Here is a 21,975-nt window from a genome sequence, read left to right as displayed (position 1 = left end):
TTAACAGTCTCAAGAAATTACTAGTAGAGCAAAAACATTAATTGAAAAGTATAATCTGCATATTATAATCCTTATATATATATATATAAATATATATATATATATATATATACACACACATATATATATATATATATATACAAGTATTATAGTGTGGGTATTCTCAGTTCAGTCAGAGAGAATGGACAGTTTCTAACCAGGCAGAAGTCTGAGATGCAGTTGAGAAAGAATGTAAATAATTTTTTATCTCTCTTGTTGTTCACATTGTTTATAGATAAGTTCTGCCACTGTGCGTCATTCACTGCACACAAGATGTTTTTACTCTAGGACCAATAGAATGGGCCTGGATGATATTCTCTATAAAAAGAGCAATGTATTTGAAATAAATCAGAGTTCTATTCCCGGCCTTCTGAATCTGAGTCCTTTCAAACCATCCTGCCTCAATGGCGTCATTATAGCAACCTCCTAAAAGGTCCAGCAACCTCCTAAATCTATCACATACATACATACCCTTTCTACAGGATCTGCAGCATGGATGCTAGAAGTTATTTCAAGCCTCTCTCTCTCTCTCTAAAGTGTCAAAGGTTGACTGCAGCTGATGGAACCATATTATGATCTTAAGACGCATGCTGCAACATAGATTTTTCTTTCATTTTACTAAGACCCAGCCAATTTGGTAGAACATTTTTCTCTTTTATATAGCTCCTCTCCAGCCTATTTCAAAACTCCATGCAAAGTAGCCCACTATGTGCAGCACCACAGTTGACCCACGGAACATCCAAAGAGGACTCAGCACAAATTACACTTCTGCTCTTTGTTTTTAGTAGCGTACTCAACTTTTTACAAAATTCTGGACCAATGCTCTTTTGTTTGTTTGGTTTGGTTTTTTTTTTTTTTATTTAAGAGGATGAACACCCCACTGGTCCCCTCTCCCCTCATTTGCTGCAATCCCCCTCTTTACTGAAACATCAAGCACTCTACACTGAAGAATTGGCCCTAATTCTACAAGAGTTCTCACAGACAAAATTCTGACCCTTTGTTGATTGCCAACACCACATATTGCTCACCGTTACTTAAATGCAACAGCAAAAGAAGGACTTTCATACCTGAGCAGCAGATGCGATGTGCTGGCAAGAACAATTTGGGTTTTTATGAGGAGCTAAGAGGATTCATGTTGTTTTTCCTGCCAATTAAAGCCTTTCAGAAGCATGGCACTTTGTCACGTCATGACACTGTAGTGGGTTATCTTTTTTTTGTAGCACCTTTCATCATCCCAAACACTTCCAAAACTTAGTTAAGTATTAACCAGCTGTGGCAGTGGGAATAATAATTAGAGGGATCTTCCACTGACTGACTTTTTTTTCTTGCCCAGTTTTTCAGTGATCAGCTTAAAAAGTTTGAAGCAAATATTAATTCCATTGAGAGAACATATAGCAAGTCATTGCATTGCAATTATTTTGTTGCAGATTATAGGTTAAAAGCAAAGCCAAATTTGTGACAAATCCACTATACTAGTTACTTCAGTTACACAAATTTTAAACTACTGTGGACAGAATAAGCGAAAAATGATGAAGCTGAGTTTTTCTGAATATATAGTGTAAACAAGACAGCAAAGGGAGAAAAGAGAAAACCATGCCCCAATACCATTCATGTCTGCCACCCATCAAGAGGATTCTCATTACAGAACAGATTCTTTGAGTTATTCTCTTGCTTACAACTGACCCATCTGTTCCTCTATCTGATATTCTTCCAAGCTAATTATTAGAGCACCCAGAGGTTAAGTCCATTGCCTCAAAAAATGTCTTTCTGAACACAAAGAGTCCCTATTGCATCAGCACTGTATTCCCAGCTGCTGCTCAAATTTACTGTCTTAGAAACTTCACTTGCCACCCACCTTACACTGGGGCTCTGCCAACATGGCAGTCCCATTGTAGTTGAGTTTAACATGCACTTTTCTCCTCCCTTCCCCTGTCCTGTAGCACTTTGTCCACTTTAAGAAACTGCATTTGTCTGACCTACAGCTTTTCCATCTACTCTGAAAGATGTGCCTTGTTCTTGGATTGCTTCTACAAGTGGGAGATTTTTGGATCACAGAATATGCCTCTGGTACAATGATGATTCAACAGCTGGGCAGCAGCAGACAGGGAACTGGAGCTGGAGTCTGGGCTTTGCCTCAAGCAGCAGAGGTTCAGGTGGGTGCTGGGCAATCCATGACCTGCAAAGCAGAAGACTGGCCAAGAGGTGGGTGTTCATGAGAAAGGAGCATTCGAGGACGTGACTGCTGAGCTCCCTTTCAGCCAAGTGACAGAGGTGCTTGGGAGGTCTGAGCAGGGAGCCTGCCCACACCTAGGCAAAGGGCTCCTGCAAGCACAGTGCCATAAAGGACCCCCCTTGCTAGCTGTGGTCTAGGTTCTCCTGCTTCTTTCAAGACCCATCACAGGCACATCTTCTGGTCACATGGAGGCTCATCAACCAGTGTGACAGCTCACTTTCCACATAGAAATTTGGTAAGGGAAAAAAAACACCACAAACTCCAAAATACTGCCCCATGTTTGGACTGTCATATGTTGAACCTGCTAAAGAGCTAATAGCAACAACTAAAGCTCACCTGTATCTTAGGATATAACTTTGTTTTCCTTATGCGTAGTTTGGTGCCTGTTACATAAGGATCTATATATATTTTAAACAAAATTATTTAGGTCAGTTACTCCTCTTATGGAGTAACGGATTAATGATAGCAGTGTTTCAACCAGTGGTGGAGCTTTGTTCATCAGTTTACCAAAAAACCCAGAATAAGTGCATGCAAAATCAACTACAGAATCTAAGAATAATGCATTTTATTTTTCCCTCTTGCCTTCCAGGTACTTCTGAGAGGAGTGGGAAACAAGGGGAGAAGTAGTTAGGTTTTCCCAAACTGTCAGGGTGAGCCATAATTCACCTATATTTAGGAGGATGAAAAGGAAGCTGGAGAATATAATGATTAGAGAGCAGTTGGACACAAACTGTTGAAGCAAAACACCTGGATGCCATATAACCCTAGAGTCACTTAATTATTTTATCTATAATTTAATAGTTGACCTATAAAATAATTACATTATACTTAAAGCATTTCTTCATTTTTTTCATTTATAAAACAAGAATTAAATACAGTTTTAACCAGTACAAGCTCAACTCAGTTTTTTACATAAACACAGCTCCTAGAAGGAGCTTTAAGCTGCAGCATATTCATATTGCAAACTGCTGAAAAATCCAGGCAGGGCATAGCTTGAAGGTAAAGATTCTTGCACATTTTTCTTAAGTGAATTTACTAGGGTGCTTTTCTCTCTCTGATCTAAAATATCTGACTTTCAGTTGATTCCCTTAAGTGAAGACTGAGATCCCCAGAGTCTTACTAGACTATATTGCCACCTTCCCCATCTGCATCCCACCCACACCGACGCTCTCAAGACTAGTCTGAATTGTGCCCATCCTGGGGCTGGCATGATGCAGCAGCAACAGCCCCTAAAGCATTCCCTGCGTGAGGAGTCTCCCTGTGCACTTCTGACGCGTTGGAAGGTCACAGCAGAAAAGCGATGTTTGTTCATGTAATAGGGCTGCCAGACCCGACCAACCTCACCCTGCCCACAGCAGTCCCTGTAAACTGCTTGGAGCTCTTTTGGAGATCGGTTCTCAAAGCCTCTTAGGGAGGCCTGTATCACATAATGGGGACCTGTAGCTCTGAAGCCCCAGCTGGTGACAGTGCTGAACTCATTAACCCCTTGAAGTGGCTGCATGCAAAGAGGCTGGTGGGGAGGGGCTCTGGCAGCAGGCTGCAGATGCTGAACTGTGCGACATGCACAGGGAGTCAGAGTGTCATTTTTAATTTGTAAGCTTCAGACAACTGCATGTGCACTGGCTTTGGTTTGGGGGAAGGGACTGATTTGAGACAGGATTTTAATGCAGGTGGGACTAATACAAATCAGAACTGTAACAAATGGGATATACAGGACATGTTAAACTCCAACTGAATAACAACATAGTATGATTTAAAATGAACTGCAAGTTTTTCACCAACACTTATTGTGCAGGTCTCAAAAACTGAGTGGACCACCAATAGTGTAGCAATCACAACTTACTCTCTCCCTGCTCCCACAGCTGTGACCTATTCCAGCAGCACTGATTGAGGCATTTGTCCTTTAACACATTAACATGGTTTCCAATCATGGGAGAGACACCACTCCCAAAACTTGATGACACTTATGTAGCTTTTGTATTCAGTCCAGCAGTGACCAACTTTGTCCTTTGTGTGACAGTGCTTTTATACCTTTGGGGACACATCATCCCCATAAGCAGAATGATGTGTCCCCACACTACCCTTCCACCTCCCCTGGTTTGAGCAGGCATAAATATAAGGTCATAAATGGATGTTGTCCTTTTTGGAGTAAGAAACACACATACATATCTAACATACAAAAACCTACCAAAAGCATAGTAAAACCATGTCCATTTTAACCCAGGCAGCCAACCTAACAACTGAGTCTCTTAACATATTTTAATCGCTGGCATACTCTGCCACAAGAAAAATATACATGGCTAGGTCTATAATACTTTAAACAGCTGTTTACTATAGCTAGGTTACAAAATAAACACTGCTGCAGAGGCCATGTGTTCAATATACTCTAACCACAACAGCATCAGAACCCACCCTCAGTCTGCTCTGTGGTCACCGTGGCTGACCCAGTGCCTCACCCTCTTCCCCTTGCTTCTGATCTGCAGTTCAGACAACAAGCCCAGAACCATTTGTCATTGCACAATTGAAGCCGTCTTTAGGAGTGGAGCCTCATTGGAAAGTCTCACACATTTCTCCTTGTTACTCTCCCTCATATGTGTCCCCCAGTCCTGGGCAGCACCCCAGCACTTCCGAGTGAGAGAAGCAAGCTCCAGACCAAAGCACAGGGAAGGTGTTCTCAACTTGTGGAGGGAACTGGAGTGTAGGGCAGAGGGCTTTACTCCACACAGTGGAAACATTTAATGCTGGATTCAGCCAACTGGTCACTTAAGATGATCAATCCCAACTTCTGTGAGCCTGCTCCACTCCAGAAGATTCAACTGCCAGATGATATTTAAAATGCAATGAAACTTTATGGTGAAGTGCCTAACACAGCTGGTTAAAAAGTGTTATTCCAGTAGGCAAGTGACAAGGAGCCTTTCCTTGCTGGAGAGATGCCTCCTGAAAAAAAACAAAACACCAAAAAAAAAAAAAAGAAACAAATCAACAAAATGGACAGCTCAGTGGGAGAGGAGAGGCTGCAGTAAAGCTGATGGAGACAACACCAAGCAGCAGCTACGTGCCTGTTCTCACAGTTTGCCTGAGCTGTTCAGATTCACAGACATGCACCGGCACTGCTTGACCTTCTGAATTTTCTTGAGTCGGAACGGTGGGTCCAGCTCAGGGCACTCCAGCTGCACGGTCGAAGAGGTGACCTTGTGTGGCTTGCAAAAAGCACAGGACTGGAAGGACTCCTCCTCCTTTTTCACGTGCCGCGGAATGTAGAAGGAGTTGCACTGCCCATAGCAGAAGCGGTTGATGATGGTGCGGCTGATGCAGCCCTCCTCGCTGACAGTCTGCCGCAGCGGCTGCGTCTTGCACCAGTCGCTCTTGAGGTATTTCCTCTCGGTGACCACGAGGGCCTCCTGGCTGGAGGCCAACACCTCCTTGTTCAGCTGCTGCCTCCGCTCCGAGTGGTTGCTGCCGCTGCCTTTGTACGGGGAGGGAATGGCACCTGCAGGGCGGCTTTTCCTGGCGTCCGTTACTCGAACCAGCGCTGCCATCAGAAAAACGGACAGGGCAAATTTCCAAACCATCCTGCAAAGGCAACACAAGGCGCTGTTAGGCGAAATGTATTTTCAAACCACAGAACTGGAATGGAGTTGGTACTTCATGCATGCTTTTAGAAGAAGTGGAGATTTTAACGTCTGTATAATCCCATCACTTTGCCTAGATTAGCTCTATTCTAGGGTGATTACTTATCAGGAAGAGGCCAGGCCCTTTGGAAAGTCACATTGCTCCCCCTCGCCCCTCCACAACCTCTCCAACTACTTGTTTTTTCCCCACAGGGACTTTGATGCTTTGGTGGCTGAAGTGGTGGTTTTACAAAAGCTTCAGCCAGAAACGTTTCCTCCTTCTCTGTGAACTCCTGGGCCAAACATCTGGGCAAACTCCTGGCTAGCAAAGGCTCAAGAAACTCTTGCCAAGATGGTGAGAGCTGATTTGGGGATTGCAGGGCAGAGGTGAAGGGAAAACCAGGTAACACAAAGTGCACTCCCATGTCTCTTCAGCCCCCGAGTCCCAGCCCAGCCTAATTCCCCACAGAAGTAGCAGGGGGTGTCCAAAAAACTATTTTTATTATTTCAAATTGCTTCTGAAGTTTCTTAGGGCTCTTATGGCACTTACAGGCTTGTATTTGTTGTTTTTGTATGAGGCCAAAACCTTGATGGATTTATTTTTGTAGTAAGAGGAAATGCTTAAACACAACTTAGAGAACTTCACAACTGCAAAGCCTCTTGGGCAAATGGTTTAAGAAGGTTTGTAAACATGAGAGGATTCAATATTTATTTTAGATTTTAAGGAATAGGTCAGAGCATAAGCCTGTTGCTAAATTAAAATAGTCAGCCAGATGGCAAAAATTTTTTTCTATGGCTGTCTATTACGTATTGTTGTTCTGTGGGGCATCTCTTACCAACTCTTGTCCAATTCATTTTAGTAATGAATTGGTGTTACAGAACACTAGACTAAGTGTACTAAATTTCCTTATAAAGACACCAGTAAACTGCTCATTTGGCAGTTCATTTCATATCACTCTCCCTGGGAAAAGAGAACAGAGGGTCTCTTCAGTACCAGAAGTGGGTGCACAGAAGCTTCCCAGACTAGACTAGAACACCTCCAAATATTTCTTTATTCTTACTGAGTATTTTTATAGTGTACAGAAGAAAGACTTATCCCTCTCCTCACAGTAAAGCTTCAAACCCTTCCAATGATTTTAATAATTGGAATGATTTTATTATTTTTTTTCCTTTAGAGAGATACCTAAACAAAGAAACTACCATCACACTGGTAATTATGTCAAACACTAGACTCTTCAGATGTTGCACAGGTACTCTCATCTGGAAAACATGTCACTTTCCAAACAATAACACCAAAAGATCAAAAATGTGTTTGCAGTAAAGGTGCAAAAGAAGACAAGAACAGCAGTAACAAATGCTTCTCACCTAATAAAGTAGACTTAACATGTTTAACTTCTGTGGAGATAAAGAAAAGGAACTACTCTAGCAGACAGATGACATTGCTTAAGGTTATTTTCTAAGTCTACAAGATCTCAATGTCAGACTTGGACTAAGTTTCTAAGGGGAGAAGCCTGAAGTGCTGAAGGAAACAAAAGTGCCAATCATATAGCTGTAAACAGAGGATATTCTGACATAGAGTTAAATTTCACCCAAGTGTATGCTTGAAAAAGCGTATGCACCTTTAAATGGAAACCAGTATTTCTAAACCACAAAAAAGTTCACTTTTCTGCAACCATTCCATCTCCCCACTGAACACCCACTGTAGCCATGGGTACTTTAAATCAATGGCCTATTTTCACACTGGTTAGCATTCAGCATGCAAGTCCAGAAGTTTTGTCCAAGGTCTTTAAACGAAGCAAGACTAGACTTGGCTTTACAGGCAGGTATTGTCGCCAAGTCCACTGGATGTCAACCCACACAGCCAGGCCAAAACCTAATCAGGTAATTAGTTTCAGTTGAATATAGTGTTCCATGCTTCCTTTCAAATTGTTCTCATGTTATTCTGCACTGATGGCTGCATTTCAGTAGTAGATAAAATAACTGATTCCCAGTGCTTTGTGTTTTATATAGAAAGGGGAGGAAAAGAAACCAGATTTACAAACCTTTGTCTTCTAGAAAAAGACAGAGGTGAGCTCTCCACAAGATGCCTTATAGCCACATTTCTTAGGCATACTCCTCTATTGTTTTGTAGTACAAGAGATACTGCCTCTCCAGTCTCATTTCTCTGATCCTGGCATAGACAGCAAAGGTTAGAAGGAGAGACACACCCTTTCCCCCATCCCCCCACTTTTCTTGGGATAACCTCTAAGGGTTTTTCCAACTTTTCATGACTCTACAATTCTATGAAACCCTGTATTACCATGCCTGTCCTTTCTCTTCATAAAATGCAACTTTAAAGGACATGTTTTGGTTTTGTACCAAGAGTGGTGGTCAAGCAGAAATCCTATGTAGGAATTCAGGAAAGCTGACAGAAAACCAACAACAAAGTCTACAATATAGAGAAACATTATAGCAGTATTCTGATTGCTTAAATGGTTTTATGTGGACATGGAGAACCATTCAATAGAGTAAGCAGGATTTATTCAGTAAGTCTGTGTTTATAACTAATTAAGCATTATTAATCAAAGCCACTATTGTACAGTTATAAACCAAGCACTGCAATGCATGCAACTACTTCTACAGACAGGTAGGAACACACCAACTACTTCTGTCATTGATCCTTATCAAACTTGAACCTAAAAATATTTACATAATGGAGTAATAATCTATTCTACACTAGCAGGTCAAATGTGCATTCTAGCAGATCATGGAATTTCTAATCACAGCGTTACCCCTTACTAGCCTGCAAATCACCCTTTCCTGGCATACAAATCCTCTATTCAAGCAAGTAAGGGTGCAAACAAGGTCACACGGTGCCAGCAACTTGCCAAGGACATATATTTTCAGTGCTCACATGCAAAGAGAAGAGAAACTTCAGGATTCCCAGAGAAAGAGAATATTTTGGCAAACTCAATTTGAACCCAAAGGAGGACGGTGAATGCTGTCTGTCTGCAGACAGAGAGGAAGAAGAAACACAAAACGTATTGGAGAAGAGTCTGGCTTTTGGCAAGGACAGGGCTGTCTGCCCTACTTAGATGGAACAGAATGAAACAGTGTGTGGCTGAGACCATGCAAGTGAGAACTGCCTCAAGAGACCAATGCCCCTGCAACGTGAACCAGTGCCAGCCTGGGACCCCTATTCCTGCTGCACTGGGGGGGGCCCATAGTAGACCTAGTGGCAGATCCCTTGTGACAATTTTCATCTTTTTCAAGCACTGTTGCCAGCTGCTGCCAGTTCCCCCCACACCTTTTTTCCAGTGCACGAGCCGAGAATAACTTCACCTTAAACAAGACACCCAACAAGGTCTGGCTGAATTTACATATCACATGGCAAGTTTTTCCCTTCCTGAGACAAGGAAATCAGCATCAAGTGTGAATTCATAAACTCATCAAACCCAAGGTGCTGGAGCTGGGCTATCAGGCCCAGGAGTGTAAAAAATCCTTGGCCATGGAAGCAAGAATGTCAAAACCCAGCTGTCATTCAGAGGTCAGGTCACTGCTAGGAGGGGAAGATTCAGGATCACTGTGTCTGCCCCTAGCTTTATTTCTTCTTTGTATCCAATTACTGTGTCATAATGTACCTACCAACGTAGGCTCCCTTTTTCATACCGACCTCCTGGCCTTATAACTCATGCATTCTTGAAAGTAATCCAGCTTCAGAGCAGGACATGCAGTAATGTAACCCTCAAAATAGCTTATAGTTTTGTGCTTAAGGAAGTTGTCTCTGAATTGGAGCACTGGATTTGCTTCCAAAATTCAAATTTTTGGAGAAGTCTCCCTGAGAAGAAGTGGGTGCTATGGTCTGAAAGGCAGGGCAGGAGGTAACAACAGTTCCCATCTGTGCTGAGTGGCCACTCTGATGATTCTTCTAGTTTTCAGTCATGACCAGTTTCTCAGCTCGTGATGCAAATTCTGACTGGGAATTCCTGTTTTGAAGATCAGCCTATTTCAAGGTTGCAAGTGGACAGAAAGGAAGAGAGATGTAATGAAAGATCACTGTGTTATTTCATGGTAGCTGCTCAGGAAATCAGGAGGTGTGAGACCCATTTGTTTGCTTTAGCACCTACTTTGTAGCACCTACAAAACACTCAACTTCCTGGAAGCAACCAACTCTCTGATATAGGTATGACACAATCATCTCTTTACCAGGCCTTTCTGGAGAGAATTCAGAAATAAAGGTCACAGGCAATTTAAAACAAAACAAAACACAACAACCAAAGAAACCCCCACCAACAAAAAAAATAAACCCACAACCAAAAAATATAAACCTGCAAAACCTGTTTACCATGGAATTTGAGAGTCTACCTATTCAGCTTAATCACAGTATGGATTTGAGAAGAAGATTTAGTACTACTAAGAAGCTATCTTACACCCATCAGAAGTACAGTCTCAAGTACTGTAACAGCCAGTGTCTGGGAAATTCAGAGATTTTTGCTTTTTGAAAAATTTGAATATAATTAACAGCTGAAGAGCTTGCCTTGGACAAATATTCCTCTGTAAGTACCAGCAAAAGGCAGACATTATAGACTAGATTAAATCAGGTCCCACTACATAGCACAGTACATAGATGGCCACATCTGACCACCGTGCCTCCAGTTTCCACCCTGCAAACTTCAGAGACATGAGAGCTGTCCTTAAAGGTCACTTGAGCATGGCTGAATGCAGGAAGCCCTGCTACAAACATTTTTTTCTAGACCCCCCCCCCCTTATTTTCATATTAGACCTAGTCAGAAAAAGAATCTGTATAAACCAGTCATATGTATAATAATGTAAGAACACAATGTACATGGTTAGTTCTCACATTTAAGATGGGACACAATAAGTGTTCCTTGAAGACAAGCCAGGCAATAGCTTTTCAAAGAACTAAAACTTGGCTTTAGCAACAGATGTGGATAGCCAGGAAATATCAAATTCTCTACCAGGAAGCCAAAAATGCTATTTATTTAATTTATTAAAATTTAGGCATGATTCTAATGGTACAATGTTCTCATAAAGACTTCAATAAAGACTAATCAGGCATCTTTGTGCAAGGGAGCTATTTGATGCTAACTTTTCTCTTTTAACTATCCTTTGGAAACTATTTTTCCCATGTCACAACAGCATTAGCAATAACTGGATACTGTACTGTATCTCCTCTTGCAGACATGGGCGCCCTATTAAGTCATTCCATCATTAATAGATTCCCATTACGAAATTGCCAAGAGTGAGGCCAGCTACAACACCAAAACATGCAGGAGGGTGGGCAGACCAAACCTTTTATAATGTAAAAATCACAATACTTCATCTAGGATTCAGTTATTCAGATCTGCATTGTAGCAGTAGTTACCATGTCCTAGGAGTACAACGCATCACTTTTCAAAACCACTGCACAAAACACAGCACTTATTTAAACATAAGTAACTAATGCCATTACTGAAATTTACAGGCAGATTTTTTTCCATTCTTGTCCTCTAAGAACCTTCTACAGTGATTTGAAAGCAAACTATTTTGTTGCATCACAGCCCTAAAAGAGGATAGTTGGGGGGAAAACATTTCTTTCAGACTTAATAAATTCCTAGTACCCTCACTGACTCACTTGAATGGAGATCCTTCCTCGTGTCCATCCTTCTCTCTCCCACACAGGAGATCCATCCTTTTCAAGTGCACCAACACCTCTCCCCAGAGAGTCAAGATTGCCTAGAGGGCATACCACAAAGCTTTGAAGGAACGAGGCAAGATCCTCCTGCAGGCTGGATGTCTCAGGAGCTACAATCCACTGTGCAAACTCTTGCTTTGTTTTTTGAAAGGGGGACATGAAGTTAGGTTTCAACAATGCCAGCCTGCATTCCAGAGTACAGGACAGCATTTCCCCAATAATGCCAGAACACAGAAGTTCTCCTTATGAACTTCCTGAAAACAATGAACTTAAAGTATTTGAAAAATAAAGTAAATCATCAACAAAATGAAAGTATGTAGAAGACACTGGTGGAGACAGTCTATACTACTTGAAAGGATGTTGCATTATACTAATTCAGCTCTCACTGAATAGATTTTATACTACCAAGAGCTTTATCTTGAATTTTCCCTGAAAAGACTGGGAGTTTAGAAGAATTGTTGATCCATGCACAAAAATATAAGAGGAACTAACAACTCAGCTAATTATTCATGTCTTTCAGCAATGTCTTATGTGTTACTTTTAGGACAGAAGGAATAATGAAGAAACTGGAAAGTAAACTAACCCTTGAAACTGAAACTAACCAGCTTGAATGCTGGGCTTTTCCTTCTCATCTTGTCCTCTCTCTTTCTTATCTGCCTTTACTGTCAACAGAAATTCATGTTTAAAACCACTCAACTATTCTTTTCTTCATGAACTTAATTTGAAGCCTGTTTAATTGTAGCTGGTCACTTCATTAGTGTTAAAGGATCACACTACTCCAGCAGTTCTTTTCACTCTTATCCTGCCACAAAGTATATTGACCTAAATATTGCATCACTGATTTATAGTATTCGGTACTGGAGGAATAGAGAGAAGTCTCTCATTTTTTAAAGCCAGGACCAGGAGTTTGTGAGGAGTCACTGAAGAACCTGGTTGTAAACTACAGCTCCAAAAGACCAGAGAGAGGGGAAGGAAACTATTGATTATGTCAGCTCTGGTATTTTGACATACTTTTATCATTAAGGATATGGAAGTAGGGTTAAGCCACTTGGAATGAATATAGAGAAGTTGTCAGAGAAGTAGAAATGAGACAAGGAAGATTGAGGCCATCTGGAATTAAATCTGGTCAAGTATGTCAATGAGAACAAGAAGGGCTTCTTCAAATGTAACTATAGCAAAAGGAAAACTAAGGATAATGTGGATGCATTACTAAATGGAGTGGGGATGCTGGTAACAGAGGATGCAAAATTACTAAACATCTCTGCATTGGTCTGATACGACACCTCTTAAGCATCTCTGACCCAGGAGACCAGCATAAAGGGATGTTGGAAGGAAGGAGGATTGGTTTAGAGAACACCTAAGCAAATTTGACATCCACAAGTCCATGGGCCCTGACAGGCTGCATCAATGAGTGCTGAAAGAAGTGGTGGACACCATAGTGAGGCTGCTCATGATCATCTTTGACACACCATGGTAGTCAAGAGAGATGCCTAAGGACTGGAAGAAGGCAAATGTCACACCAGTCTTCAAAAACTGCAAGGAGAACCCAGGGAACTACTGGCCAGTCAGCCTCACCTCAGCCCTGAGAAAACTGATGGAGCACCTCATTCTGGAGTCTGTCTCTAGCCACATGAATGACAAGAAGGTGATCAGGAGAAGTCAGCATGAATTCACAAATAATAAATCATGCTTGACCAATCTGATTGCCTTCTGCCATGAAACATCAACCTGTATAGATGAAGGGAGAACAGTGGATATTGTCTACATCAGCTTTAGTGAGGCTTTCAACACTTCCACATGGGCAAAGTCAGGAAGTGTGGGCTGGATGCGTAGACAGTGAGGTGCATTCAGAACTGTCTGAGTGCCAGACCCCAGAGTGTCGTACTCAGTGGCACATGGTCAAGTTGGAGGTCTGTCACTTGTGGTGTCCCCCAAGGTCCAGCACTGGGACCAGTGTTGTTCACGTTGTTCATCAATGACTCAGGTGAAGGGGCAGATCCCTCCTCAGCAGTTCACTGATAACACAAAGCTGGGAGGAGGGGCCAGTACCCCAGAGGGCTGTGCAGCCCTTCGGAAGGACCTTGGCAGGTGAGAGAGATGGGCAGAGAACAACTGGCTAAAATTTATCAAAAGCACATGCAGGGTGCTTCACCTGGGGGAATAACCCCTACACCAGCACAGGGTGGGGGGCTGAGCTGCTGGAAAGCAGCTCTGTGGAGAGGGACCTGGGGGTCCTGGTGGACAACGAGCTGTCCAAGAGCCAGCAGTGTGTCATTGTGGCCAAGAAGGCCTGGGATGAGTTAGTAAGGGCATTCCCAGCAGGTTGAGGGAGGTGATCCTGCCCCTCTACTCAACTCTGGTGAAGCCACATCTGGAGTGCTGGGTCCAGTTCTAGGATCTGGATTTTTGGGATGATTAGATGATTAAGGGACAGGAAGCTTTCACTTATGAGGGAAGGCGGAGGGAGCTGGGCCTGTTCAGCCTCAAGAAGTGACAACTGAGAACGGACCTCATCAATGCCTAAAAGATTCTGAAGGAAGGGTGCCAAGAGGATGAAGCTGGGCTCTTCTCAGTGGTGCCAAGCAATAAGACAAGAGGCACCAAGTAGAAACTGATGCATGGGGATTTTCATCTGAATATGAGGAAGAACTTCTTCAATGTGTGGATGACAGTGCAGTGAAACAGACTGCCCAGAGAGGTGCTGGAGTATCTTTGACTAGAGTTGCATGTGTGGATGCAATTCTGTGCAATGTGCTCTAGGATGACTCTGCTTGAGCAGAAAGATTAGACCAGATGCCCCACTGTGGTTCCTTCTAGCCTTACTTGTCCTCTGTGATTATGTCCATGATAAATACCAGTGCTTCCCAAAAAAACACACACACATATAATAGATGCAATTACTAAGGCCCCAACTAGAAGAAAATAGTGCAGGAAACAATGCTGCAAGTTTTATTGGTTTGGGTTCTTTTTAAGGATAAGTGTTAGCCAGGTAATACAGTGAAGAAAGAAACTATCAGCTTCATATGACCCTGTATTTATCAGTAGCAAAGATTTTGATTCAACAATTGTGTTACCATTTATCATTTTAAAACAGGAAAAGTGAAATAAAGAGAAGGAACGAAAGCTGCAAGAAATGTAAAAGCAAAGTCATCCTACAGTACTTGTGGTAATGTAGAAATGCCCTTTTTAGGGGATGAGGAACACACATAACTCTGATTAAATACTAGCAGGTAACTGGAAAAAGGTGGGGGGGATTGTATCATTGTGATTAAAAGCTCTAAATTTTGCTGCTATTTCAGCTTCAGGAACTTGTGGTTTTAGAACCAACCACAGACAAATGTCTGCCTGGTGAGCACATGTGAATTGTCCCAAGCAGAGTGAGATGTCCTACTCAGAAGTGTCTGGGTAGTCATCGGTACTGGCAGCATATGCAACACTGGGGAAAAAAAGGGGGAGTGGGAGGAGGGAAAAACCCACAAAATAAAACCAGATTTCTGCTAGCTGTCCATAAGACTGATTCTCTTCCTCACAACCTGGTTTTGAAGAATGCTACAGTCAGGGCGTGGAAGGAATGGATACAAGGAGAAGAGCTATTTTGGAAAGGACTGATAATTCTCCTATGAATCTAAAAAATGTCTCCCTGCAAGAGTGGCCTAAGTTAAAAAGGTACTTGGTCTCCTTCTCAGTGTTTCTCAGCTTTTCGGCACAAGATAAAGAGCCCCAAAGAGGCAAGTCAGTTCTGTAAAACTGCAAAACAGCAAGTAAAAACAGCCTACATTTAACTTCATTCTTCTGTGTTGAGGGCAGCTGTTACACTCCCTTTTGGCAACATTTCATTCAGGAGAAAACAGCAGACTTCTGCCCTTGGGAAACTAAAAACTAAATATGAAGGGAAGCGGTGACTTGAGCAAATGTCTTCATTTGTGACCATCCCTCAGCCTGTTGGAAAGGAGGACAGTCAACACAAGAATGGGGAAAGTTCAGCATTTAAATACAATAGCTCATTTTGTTGCTTCCTCACTGGAGAATCGATGCTACAAAAGACTATTTTGCAATGAACAGTCTCCATTATATTTTTGTTGTTTGCATTACAACAGAACATAGAAATCTCATCCAAGACCAATGCCTGACTAAAAGACACAACTTCAAATGTTTGTAGACTGATGGTGACCAACATATGGTGGGACCAGAACTGAGCTCAGAGGGAAGTGAGTTACTGGAGGTCAGAAATTGACTGAGAATGGACTGTATCCAGCATCTTTCAATTGCACTGCATGGCACCAATACTCTTCTTTTTGCAAATAAATAGAGATTTGTTACCCTTAGGCAAGCTTTTCTTTAAAAACATTGCACCCTTGTAAATGAAAATTGTTTTGCATGAAAATTTACAATATATTTTCCCTGACTTTTGATAGAACAGGGATGGAGTTAGGAGCTTCATTTCTTTGTAGCTTCAAACAACACACTACTTTTAGAATGCACAGCTCATTTTCTAGCTTCAGTAAGGGAGATGACCATTAATCTTCAATATATGTTCCTTACTGTACTTGCACCATTCTAAAAAGAGGGCATTTGAGTGAGTTCTGTTCTAGGAGAAAGCTGAGGTCTCTAAAGCATCATAAAAGTGCTCAAAAGAAGTGTTTGCTTCTCTTAATAATCAGGAAAATGTGAGTACTTCTAAATATCAACAGGTAGCATGTAATCTTTTATAAAAGAAAGACTAGATTAATTAGCAGAGAAGTAATATTTAAATTTTCCAGATTTTCTGGTAGATTCATATAGTTTTATTCTTTCAGGCTCTCAGTCAAGATTTTATCTTCAGTTACCACATTATAACGCTGGTCGTGTTCCTGTTTGAAAAATCTAAAATGTTATCGATGGTTTAGTCTTTATATTATAAATTTCTGTTAGCCAGTATCCTATTTATAGAGCTGAAACACAGATGGTTCAAATAAGAATTGCTCCTATCCCAATCTCCCACAGGCTAATCTTTCTATTAGGTAGTATGCAAATTCCCATACAAACAAAATTTCAGCTATATATCCTGCTACTTTCCAATCTGTCACTTGTAAGAACCATTCCAGCTGTAGCTTCATATAGTTGTCTTAAAAATGGAATAGATTTATTGCTTGGAGAATTTTTCATTTACATTTATTTCTGCTTAAATTTGCCTGACAAAGCATCAGTCCTCCTGACTAAAACTTACAGCAGTTCTGGGGACAGAGTGCAGAAGACCTATGCTAACAAGCAAATAAAACAAGCGTTGACCACATGTAGTCTGCTATCTCCAACCAGGTCTATGTCATGCAAGCACATAACTAAGAGCCTTACCAGAGTTATTAGTTTCAAAGAAAAGTACTTTTTCTCCTCAGTGAGGCTATATCTAGGGAATCCTCGCATCCTATTTTGCCTTTCCTTCAGTTTATAAGCAACACATCTGACACCTCCCCACAATAATTTCTTTTTCCTCTGACAAATTTCAAATGGGTTGGACAGCAAGGCAGGTTTGAAACTTCTATTGCATTACACTAAGAGTGTTTTATGTCCTAGGGTACACAGCGAGGCATGAAAAATAGTTCAGGGAAGGGGATGGGCAGAAAAAGTCAATGGTATCACAATTTACTACTCACACCTCCTGTTCTAAAGGGGATGTTTAAAATTACTGTGGTGGACTGGCACACTGAACACACCCATAGTTCATGAGCTCTCATGTTCGTTCCCATGTAACACAAGACACCTTGAAACAGCAGCAGGTCACCTCAAATACATTTAATACATTCTTCAGTACATTCTCTCATGCACGGTGTAAGCTAGCCCAACAGTGTAAAGCTTCTTTGCATCTGTGTCGATGGATGCCAAGCCGGAAGAAGTCACTGCTGTTCAGCACACATGGCATTACCCTTAGGTTGATCCTGTCATATTTTGTAACTCCTTTTTTTCACAGACTTGGAGAACTACCAGATGTTTTCTTCTTTCTCTAAGAGCACCAGCCCTCTGCTTGGTTTACTTTTGCAGTTACTTTTTGTGGGTTAACCAATGGCCCATCACAATCCCTGTTTAATTAGTTTTGTTTCAAATGTTTAATTCAGCTGTGGGCTTTGCTCTGAAAGGAACCCAGTTCACTCAGGGTCTCTACAAGAAAAATCTGATGTATGCAACTAAACTGTCATTCATACCTAGAAGGGCTAAAAAGTGCAGCAACCATGTGCTCTAACAGGGTTTTTTTCTGTGTTTTTGCAAGCCCATAAACAAACGTGACATTTGGAGTTGAAAACCTTTAGAGTTACACGACTTCTTGCCTACCCTAGTCCATGCACCAGTTGATGCCTTGATGCAAGTTCTTCAGTTTGGAACTATTTTGACCCTTGTTTTTAAGTTGTCTTCTAATACATAAATAATATTTTTTACTTCACTACATGTCTATTGCTATTTCCAAACTGATAGTAACCTTTTTGACTGTCATAGTTGTCAAATTGACCAAAATAAACCACAGCAGCTCAACAGGTGTCAAAAGAAAAAATCTTTTGAGATGCTGTGAAGTGAGGAATACAAATAAAATTTTAATTATATATGCACTATCAACATGAAATGCTAAATGCCTATACACTTCAAATTAACTTTCCAGAAATATTAGAAAACATTTAGCACACAGAATGAATGGGCAAACTGCCATTTATGCACTGTTATTGGTAATGTGTGTCACAACTAAAAGTAAATAGAAGACAAATTTTCACTTAAATGCTGTAGGATGAGTTGTAGGAAATTTACTTCCTCCCATTTCACACTGCTGGCAACATGTGGCTGTCCCACATGTATGTTCTTGTGGCTTTTATTCATTCTCAGATCAGTGATTCTCCCTCTGTCATTACACACAGAATGTAAATATTTGCTCTGTCTGTATTCTGGTTTACAGACCTGACCCACTACTGAATATGAAGGCTGTAATTCAATCACAGAAGGATCTGTTGCCATGTGTAAACTATGATTTTATGTTTCATGACTTAGGCTTTGCAGAGCAGCCGTCTTCCTACTCACCTCCCCCTCTCCTTGCCCATGACTGAATTATAGCTCTGTCTCTAATTGAAGCCTAGTATTATTCTATTTCTCTGCTGCAGAGAGGAAGACCAGAGCTATCATTCTGAATACACAGCAAGCCACAGGAGCCTGAATGAGGTAGTTTAATGACAGGTCCTCCTCCACAGCACATTTGCAGTCTTTCTGCTAATTAATTTGATTTTCTTTGTCTAGACTAACACAATACAGCAAGTTATGCTCTTTTAAAGGGAGATCATTAGCCTTTCAGTTCACTCCAAATGAGGAAGAAAGAAGAGTCAATAGACTGGAATCTGGGGGAGACTGACTGACTTCGTCCTTGACTACACCATTGCTTATGTTTTCACTTGACTAAGACTTTGTCTCCAGCAGAACCCGAGACAGCACTATCATCAGAGGAGAGACTATAATCAAAATCAGATATCGTTGGTATGTGCATGGCAAGGCAGTGGCAGCTACACAGAAGGGTTCTGTCTATGATGGACTGCAGTCAGCAGTGTTCTTCCTGGCAATCACTTGGCATTTGCTGTTCACAGCTCCTGACATCCTCAGAAGGCTGAACAAACATGTAATTAAAAACACACACAAGCTGATTTCTTCAGACTCACAGAACAAAAGGAGATTCAGTAGTGTGCCACTGGACTAGTAAACCAGAGGCAAAGCCAGTGATGGAGTTAAAGAAGAAACTTCCTCAGTATTTGGAAGGCAAGACCTACATTCGCTAGTTTTGACAATGACTGGAACTTAGGAGTTAGACAAAGTCTCAGAACTGAGTTGTCAGTCAAATGCAGAACTTGGGAAATGGAGGGATGCATGACAAACAGATAATCAGACCTGGATTTGAAAGTTCAGCCTTCTGAGTCATCTGGGTAGATCCAGTTTTAAGGCCAGCATGGAAAGTGACAAGAAATCAGACATCATACAGGATCCTGTGGAGTGGAATGAGTTCAAACATTTTTAATAACAGCAGGAAAGATTTTCATCTATGACAAAAGAAGAAGGGAAAAAGCTGACCCCTTTTGCTCACACATCCAGAGAAAAGTGCCAGAGCTCCCCTTCTGTAGACAGTTCTAGAACTACTTCTACCTCTGTAACCTCAGTTGCACTTATAATTTTGCAGCATCAGAAAGAAAGGATTCCAACTTCATGACTTACTGGCTAAGGGGTTATTTTTTTGGCTCATAGTAACTGGGCACCTTCTTTACTCAAACACAGACAGAAGATAAACTGCACCTGGAGGCTCGTTATTAACTTATTCTGACCTTGTTTTTTTTACAGTGTTTGGCCACAAGCCATTCAAACTGTGTCACCACAGTTAAGGTTTGAGTATTTTTCCACTATTGACGCTTTCAAGCTCAGCAGAGATTGACAATAAGTAAAAGGAAATCTAAAGATTCTTCTCTTTGGCTTTTTCAGAAAGCTAATCTCAGAAAGGTCAGGAAAGTATCTTGGAAAGAGTTAGCCAACATCTAGCTATATATTTCAGTGTGAGATTGCAAGCTCCATTTCTTTCCCAGTTCTATTCAAGGACTCTTCCCCAGATCTACCTTAGGCAGCTCTTCCTTCAATCTAGAGAAGAGAGAGACAACACTTCTAATCTGGTAATCTTGGATGACCTCATTTTACTACACAGAAGGAAAAAGATACCAAGACCCCATTGCATGTCAGTGCTTAATTGGATTAAGAGCACTGAATGGTCCAAGTGAAGTGGCAAAGAGCTTCTCTTCTGACACAACTACAATGTGAGAACCTAGCTAACAAGTCCACGCATGACCAGTAAATGCAAAACTGACTGGGAAGAGAGGGAAAGCGTGATCAGGAAGGTTGCTCCTTCAGGCTTTGGTTTCTCTTCACTTATTACAAAGTAGTCAGAAAACATAAGCATTGCAGTTTACACCATTCTACTAATCCTAAGTGCTTACTGCTGGTTCAAGCAGTTGCATATTTCACACTGAAGCAGCAAGGGAGTTTGATCAGATGAAGGTTTCCTTCAATCAGATGAAAGAGCTTGTAGTGGCTCAGCAACCAGAGCTGGCTCATCTGTGACACTAGCTAAGTCTCACTGTAGCTGATTATAGCTAAATAAGGTAATCCCAAAGAAAATGCTCTTATCCATAGATTTACTCTGGTTCCTAATGAGTGATCTCACGCATACCTCACATATTCATTGATGAGTGATTTAGACCAAAAATACAAAAATCAATATGTACTCCCATGAACTAGATTTTTCTAATTTTTTTCCTATGTCTTGGAGAAACGGTAGAATTTTTAAAGAAGTTATATGTAATATGGGATAAAGAGGATAGGAATCTAAAATAAGGAATGAGGGAAAATATCTTCTGACACTATGAGAACTAAACATATTGAAAGCCTTATCTTGATATTGGAGAAAGTACTAACATTGGCCTATCTCTCCACTTAAGATCATCTAAATCAGATTCTGAATTGTCCTTATTTTTCTTTTCAACAGGAGGTGAACAGTGCAAAAATTGGTTTTAGGATATTTTTAATGCAAAATTACTAAATCCTCAAAAGCCAAGAAGATATTTCACAGTTAACATGAAACACGTTTTTGTTCCAGTAATGAGAAAGCCCTAAAAATGCATGTCAATTCAAACTAGGGCCTTCAGGTGCTTTCAGTCGAAAAATGTCTGTATGTCTTCCTCTGAAAAAGTATCTTTGGAAAAAAGTTTTGATCAACATTTCTGAAAACTTTCATTCCCACTGTGTGAAGAGACAAAAAAACAGTTACAACTGAACTGCAACAATTCCTGCAGTATGATGGACCTCAATGGGTCAGTGATAACCACAGCCCCATGGGACTTTCTATGCTTGTATTTTGAAAGGAGGCTCAGTAAAGAATTTGGCTTAGGAAAACAAGACTATGCTTCCTCTCTTCCCTTACTTAGTTTCACAGCAAGGGCTTTTGCTTTGAGTGATTATTTCAGCTTCTGTAATTTTTCTCCAGCACAAATATATAAAGAAGCTTCATACATATCACATCAGTGATTTGGGCAGCACGAGAGCATGGTGAATGTCAGAGCAACAGAATAGTAATTAGGAAAAACATTACAAAAAATGCACCTAGCAAAGGTAAAGCTAAAAGCAGCTCACCTGTCTGAAAATCTGCTAACTTGGCAGAACCCCTTCTTAGAGGATCCTAAGAAGCGTTTAATTAGCGCAAAAACTGAAGAGTACTATACTAATTGCTAATTGGCAAAAGTTTGCTTATTAAAAACACAGGGACATTTGTGGGTTTTTTCCTTTTGACTTTCAAAATCAAATACTTTGATTTATAACATGAATCATGCAAAAAGCTACATCAAAGCAAGTGCACACTTCAGTATCTATATCTATGCTATAAA

At 41.0% G+C, this 21,975-nt stretch overlaps 1 protein-coding gene across 2 annotated transcripts in view; it reads right to left on the bottom strand.

Moving 5' to 3' along the window:
* Window positions 1–2,820: 2,820 nt before the first annotated feature.
* The window catches only part of GREM2 (gremlin 2, DAN family BMP antagonist), a 42,190-nt gene continuing 23,035 nt past the window's right edge, over window positions 2,821–21,975 (bottom strand). The window contains exons 2-3 of one of the 2 annotated variants that reach the window (XM_021527045.3): window positions 5,332–5,845; window positions 2,821–5,209 (exon numbers count right to left, since the gene is read on the bottom strand). In XM_021527045.3, the coding sequence (XP_021382720.1) occupies window positions 5,338–5,844 (507 nt within the window). In that variant the 5' untranslated portion in view covers window position 5,845 and the 3' untranslated portion in view covers window positions 2,821–5,209; window positions 5,332–5,337. Of the gene's footprint in view, window positions 5,846–21,975 lie in introns of both variants that reach the window. The other variant, XM_085576747.1, reaches the window with a different exon arrangement.

Source organism: Lonchura striata, chromosome 3 (genome assembly GCF_050655825.1).
Source record: "Lonchura striata isolate lonStrDom1 chromosome 3, ASM5065582v1, whole genome shotgun sequence".
Taxonomy (NCBI): Eukaryota; Metazoa; Chordata; class Aves; order Passeriformes; family Estrildidae; genus Lonchura; species Lonchura striata.
This window is presented reverse-complemented; position numbering and strand designations above follow the sequence as displayed.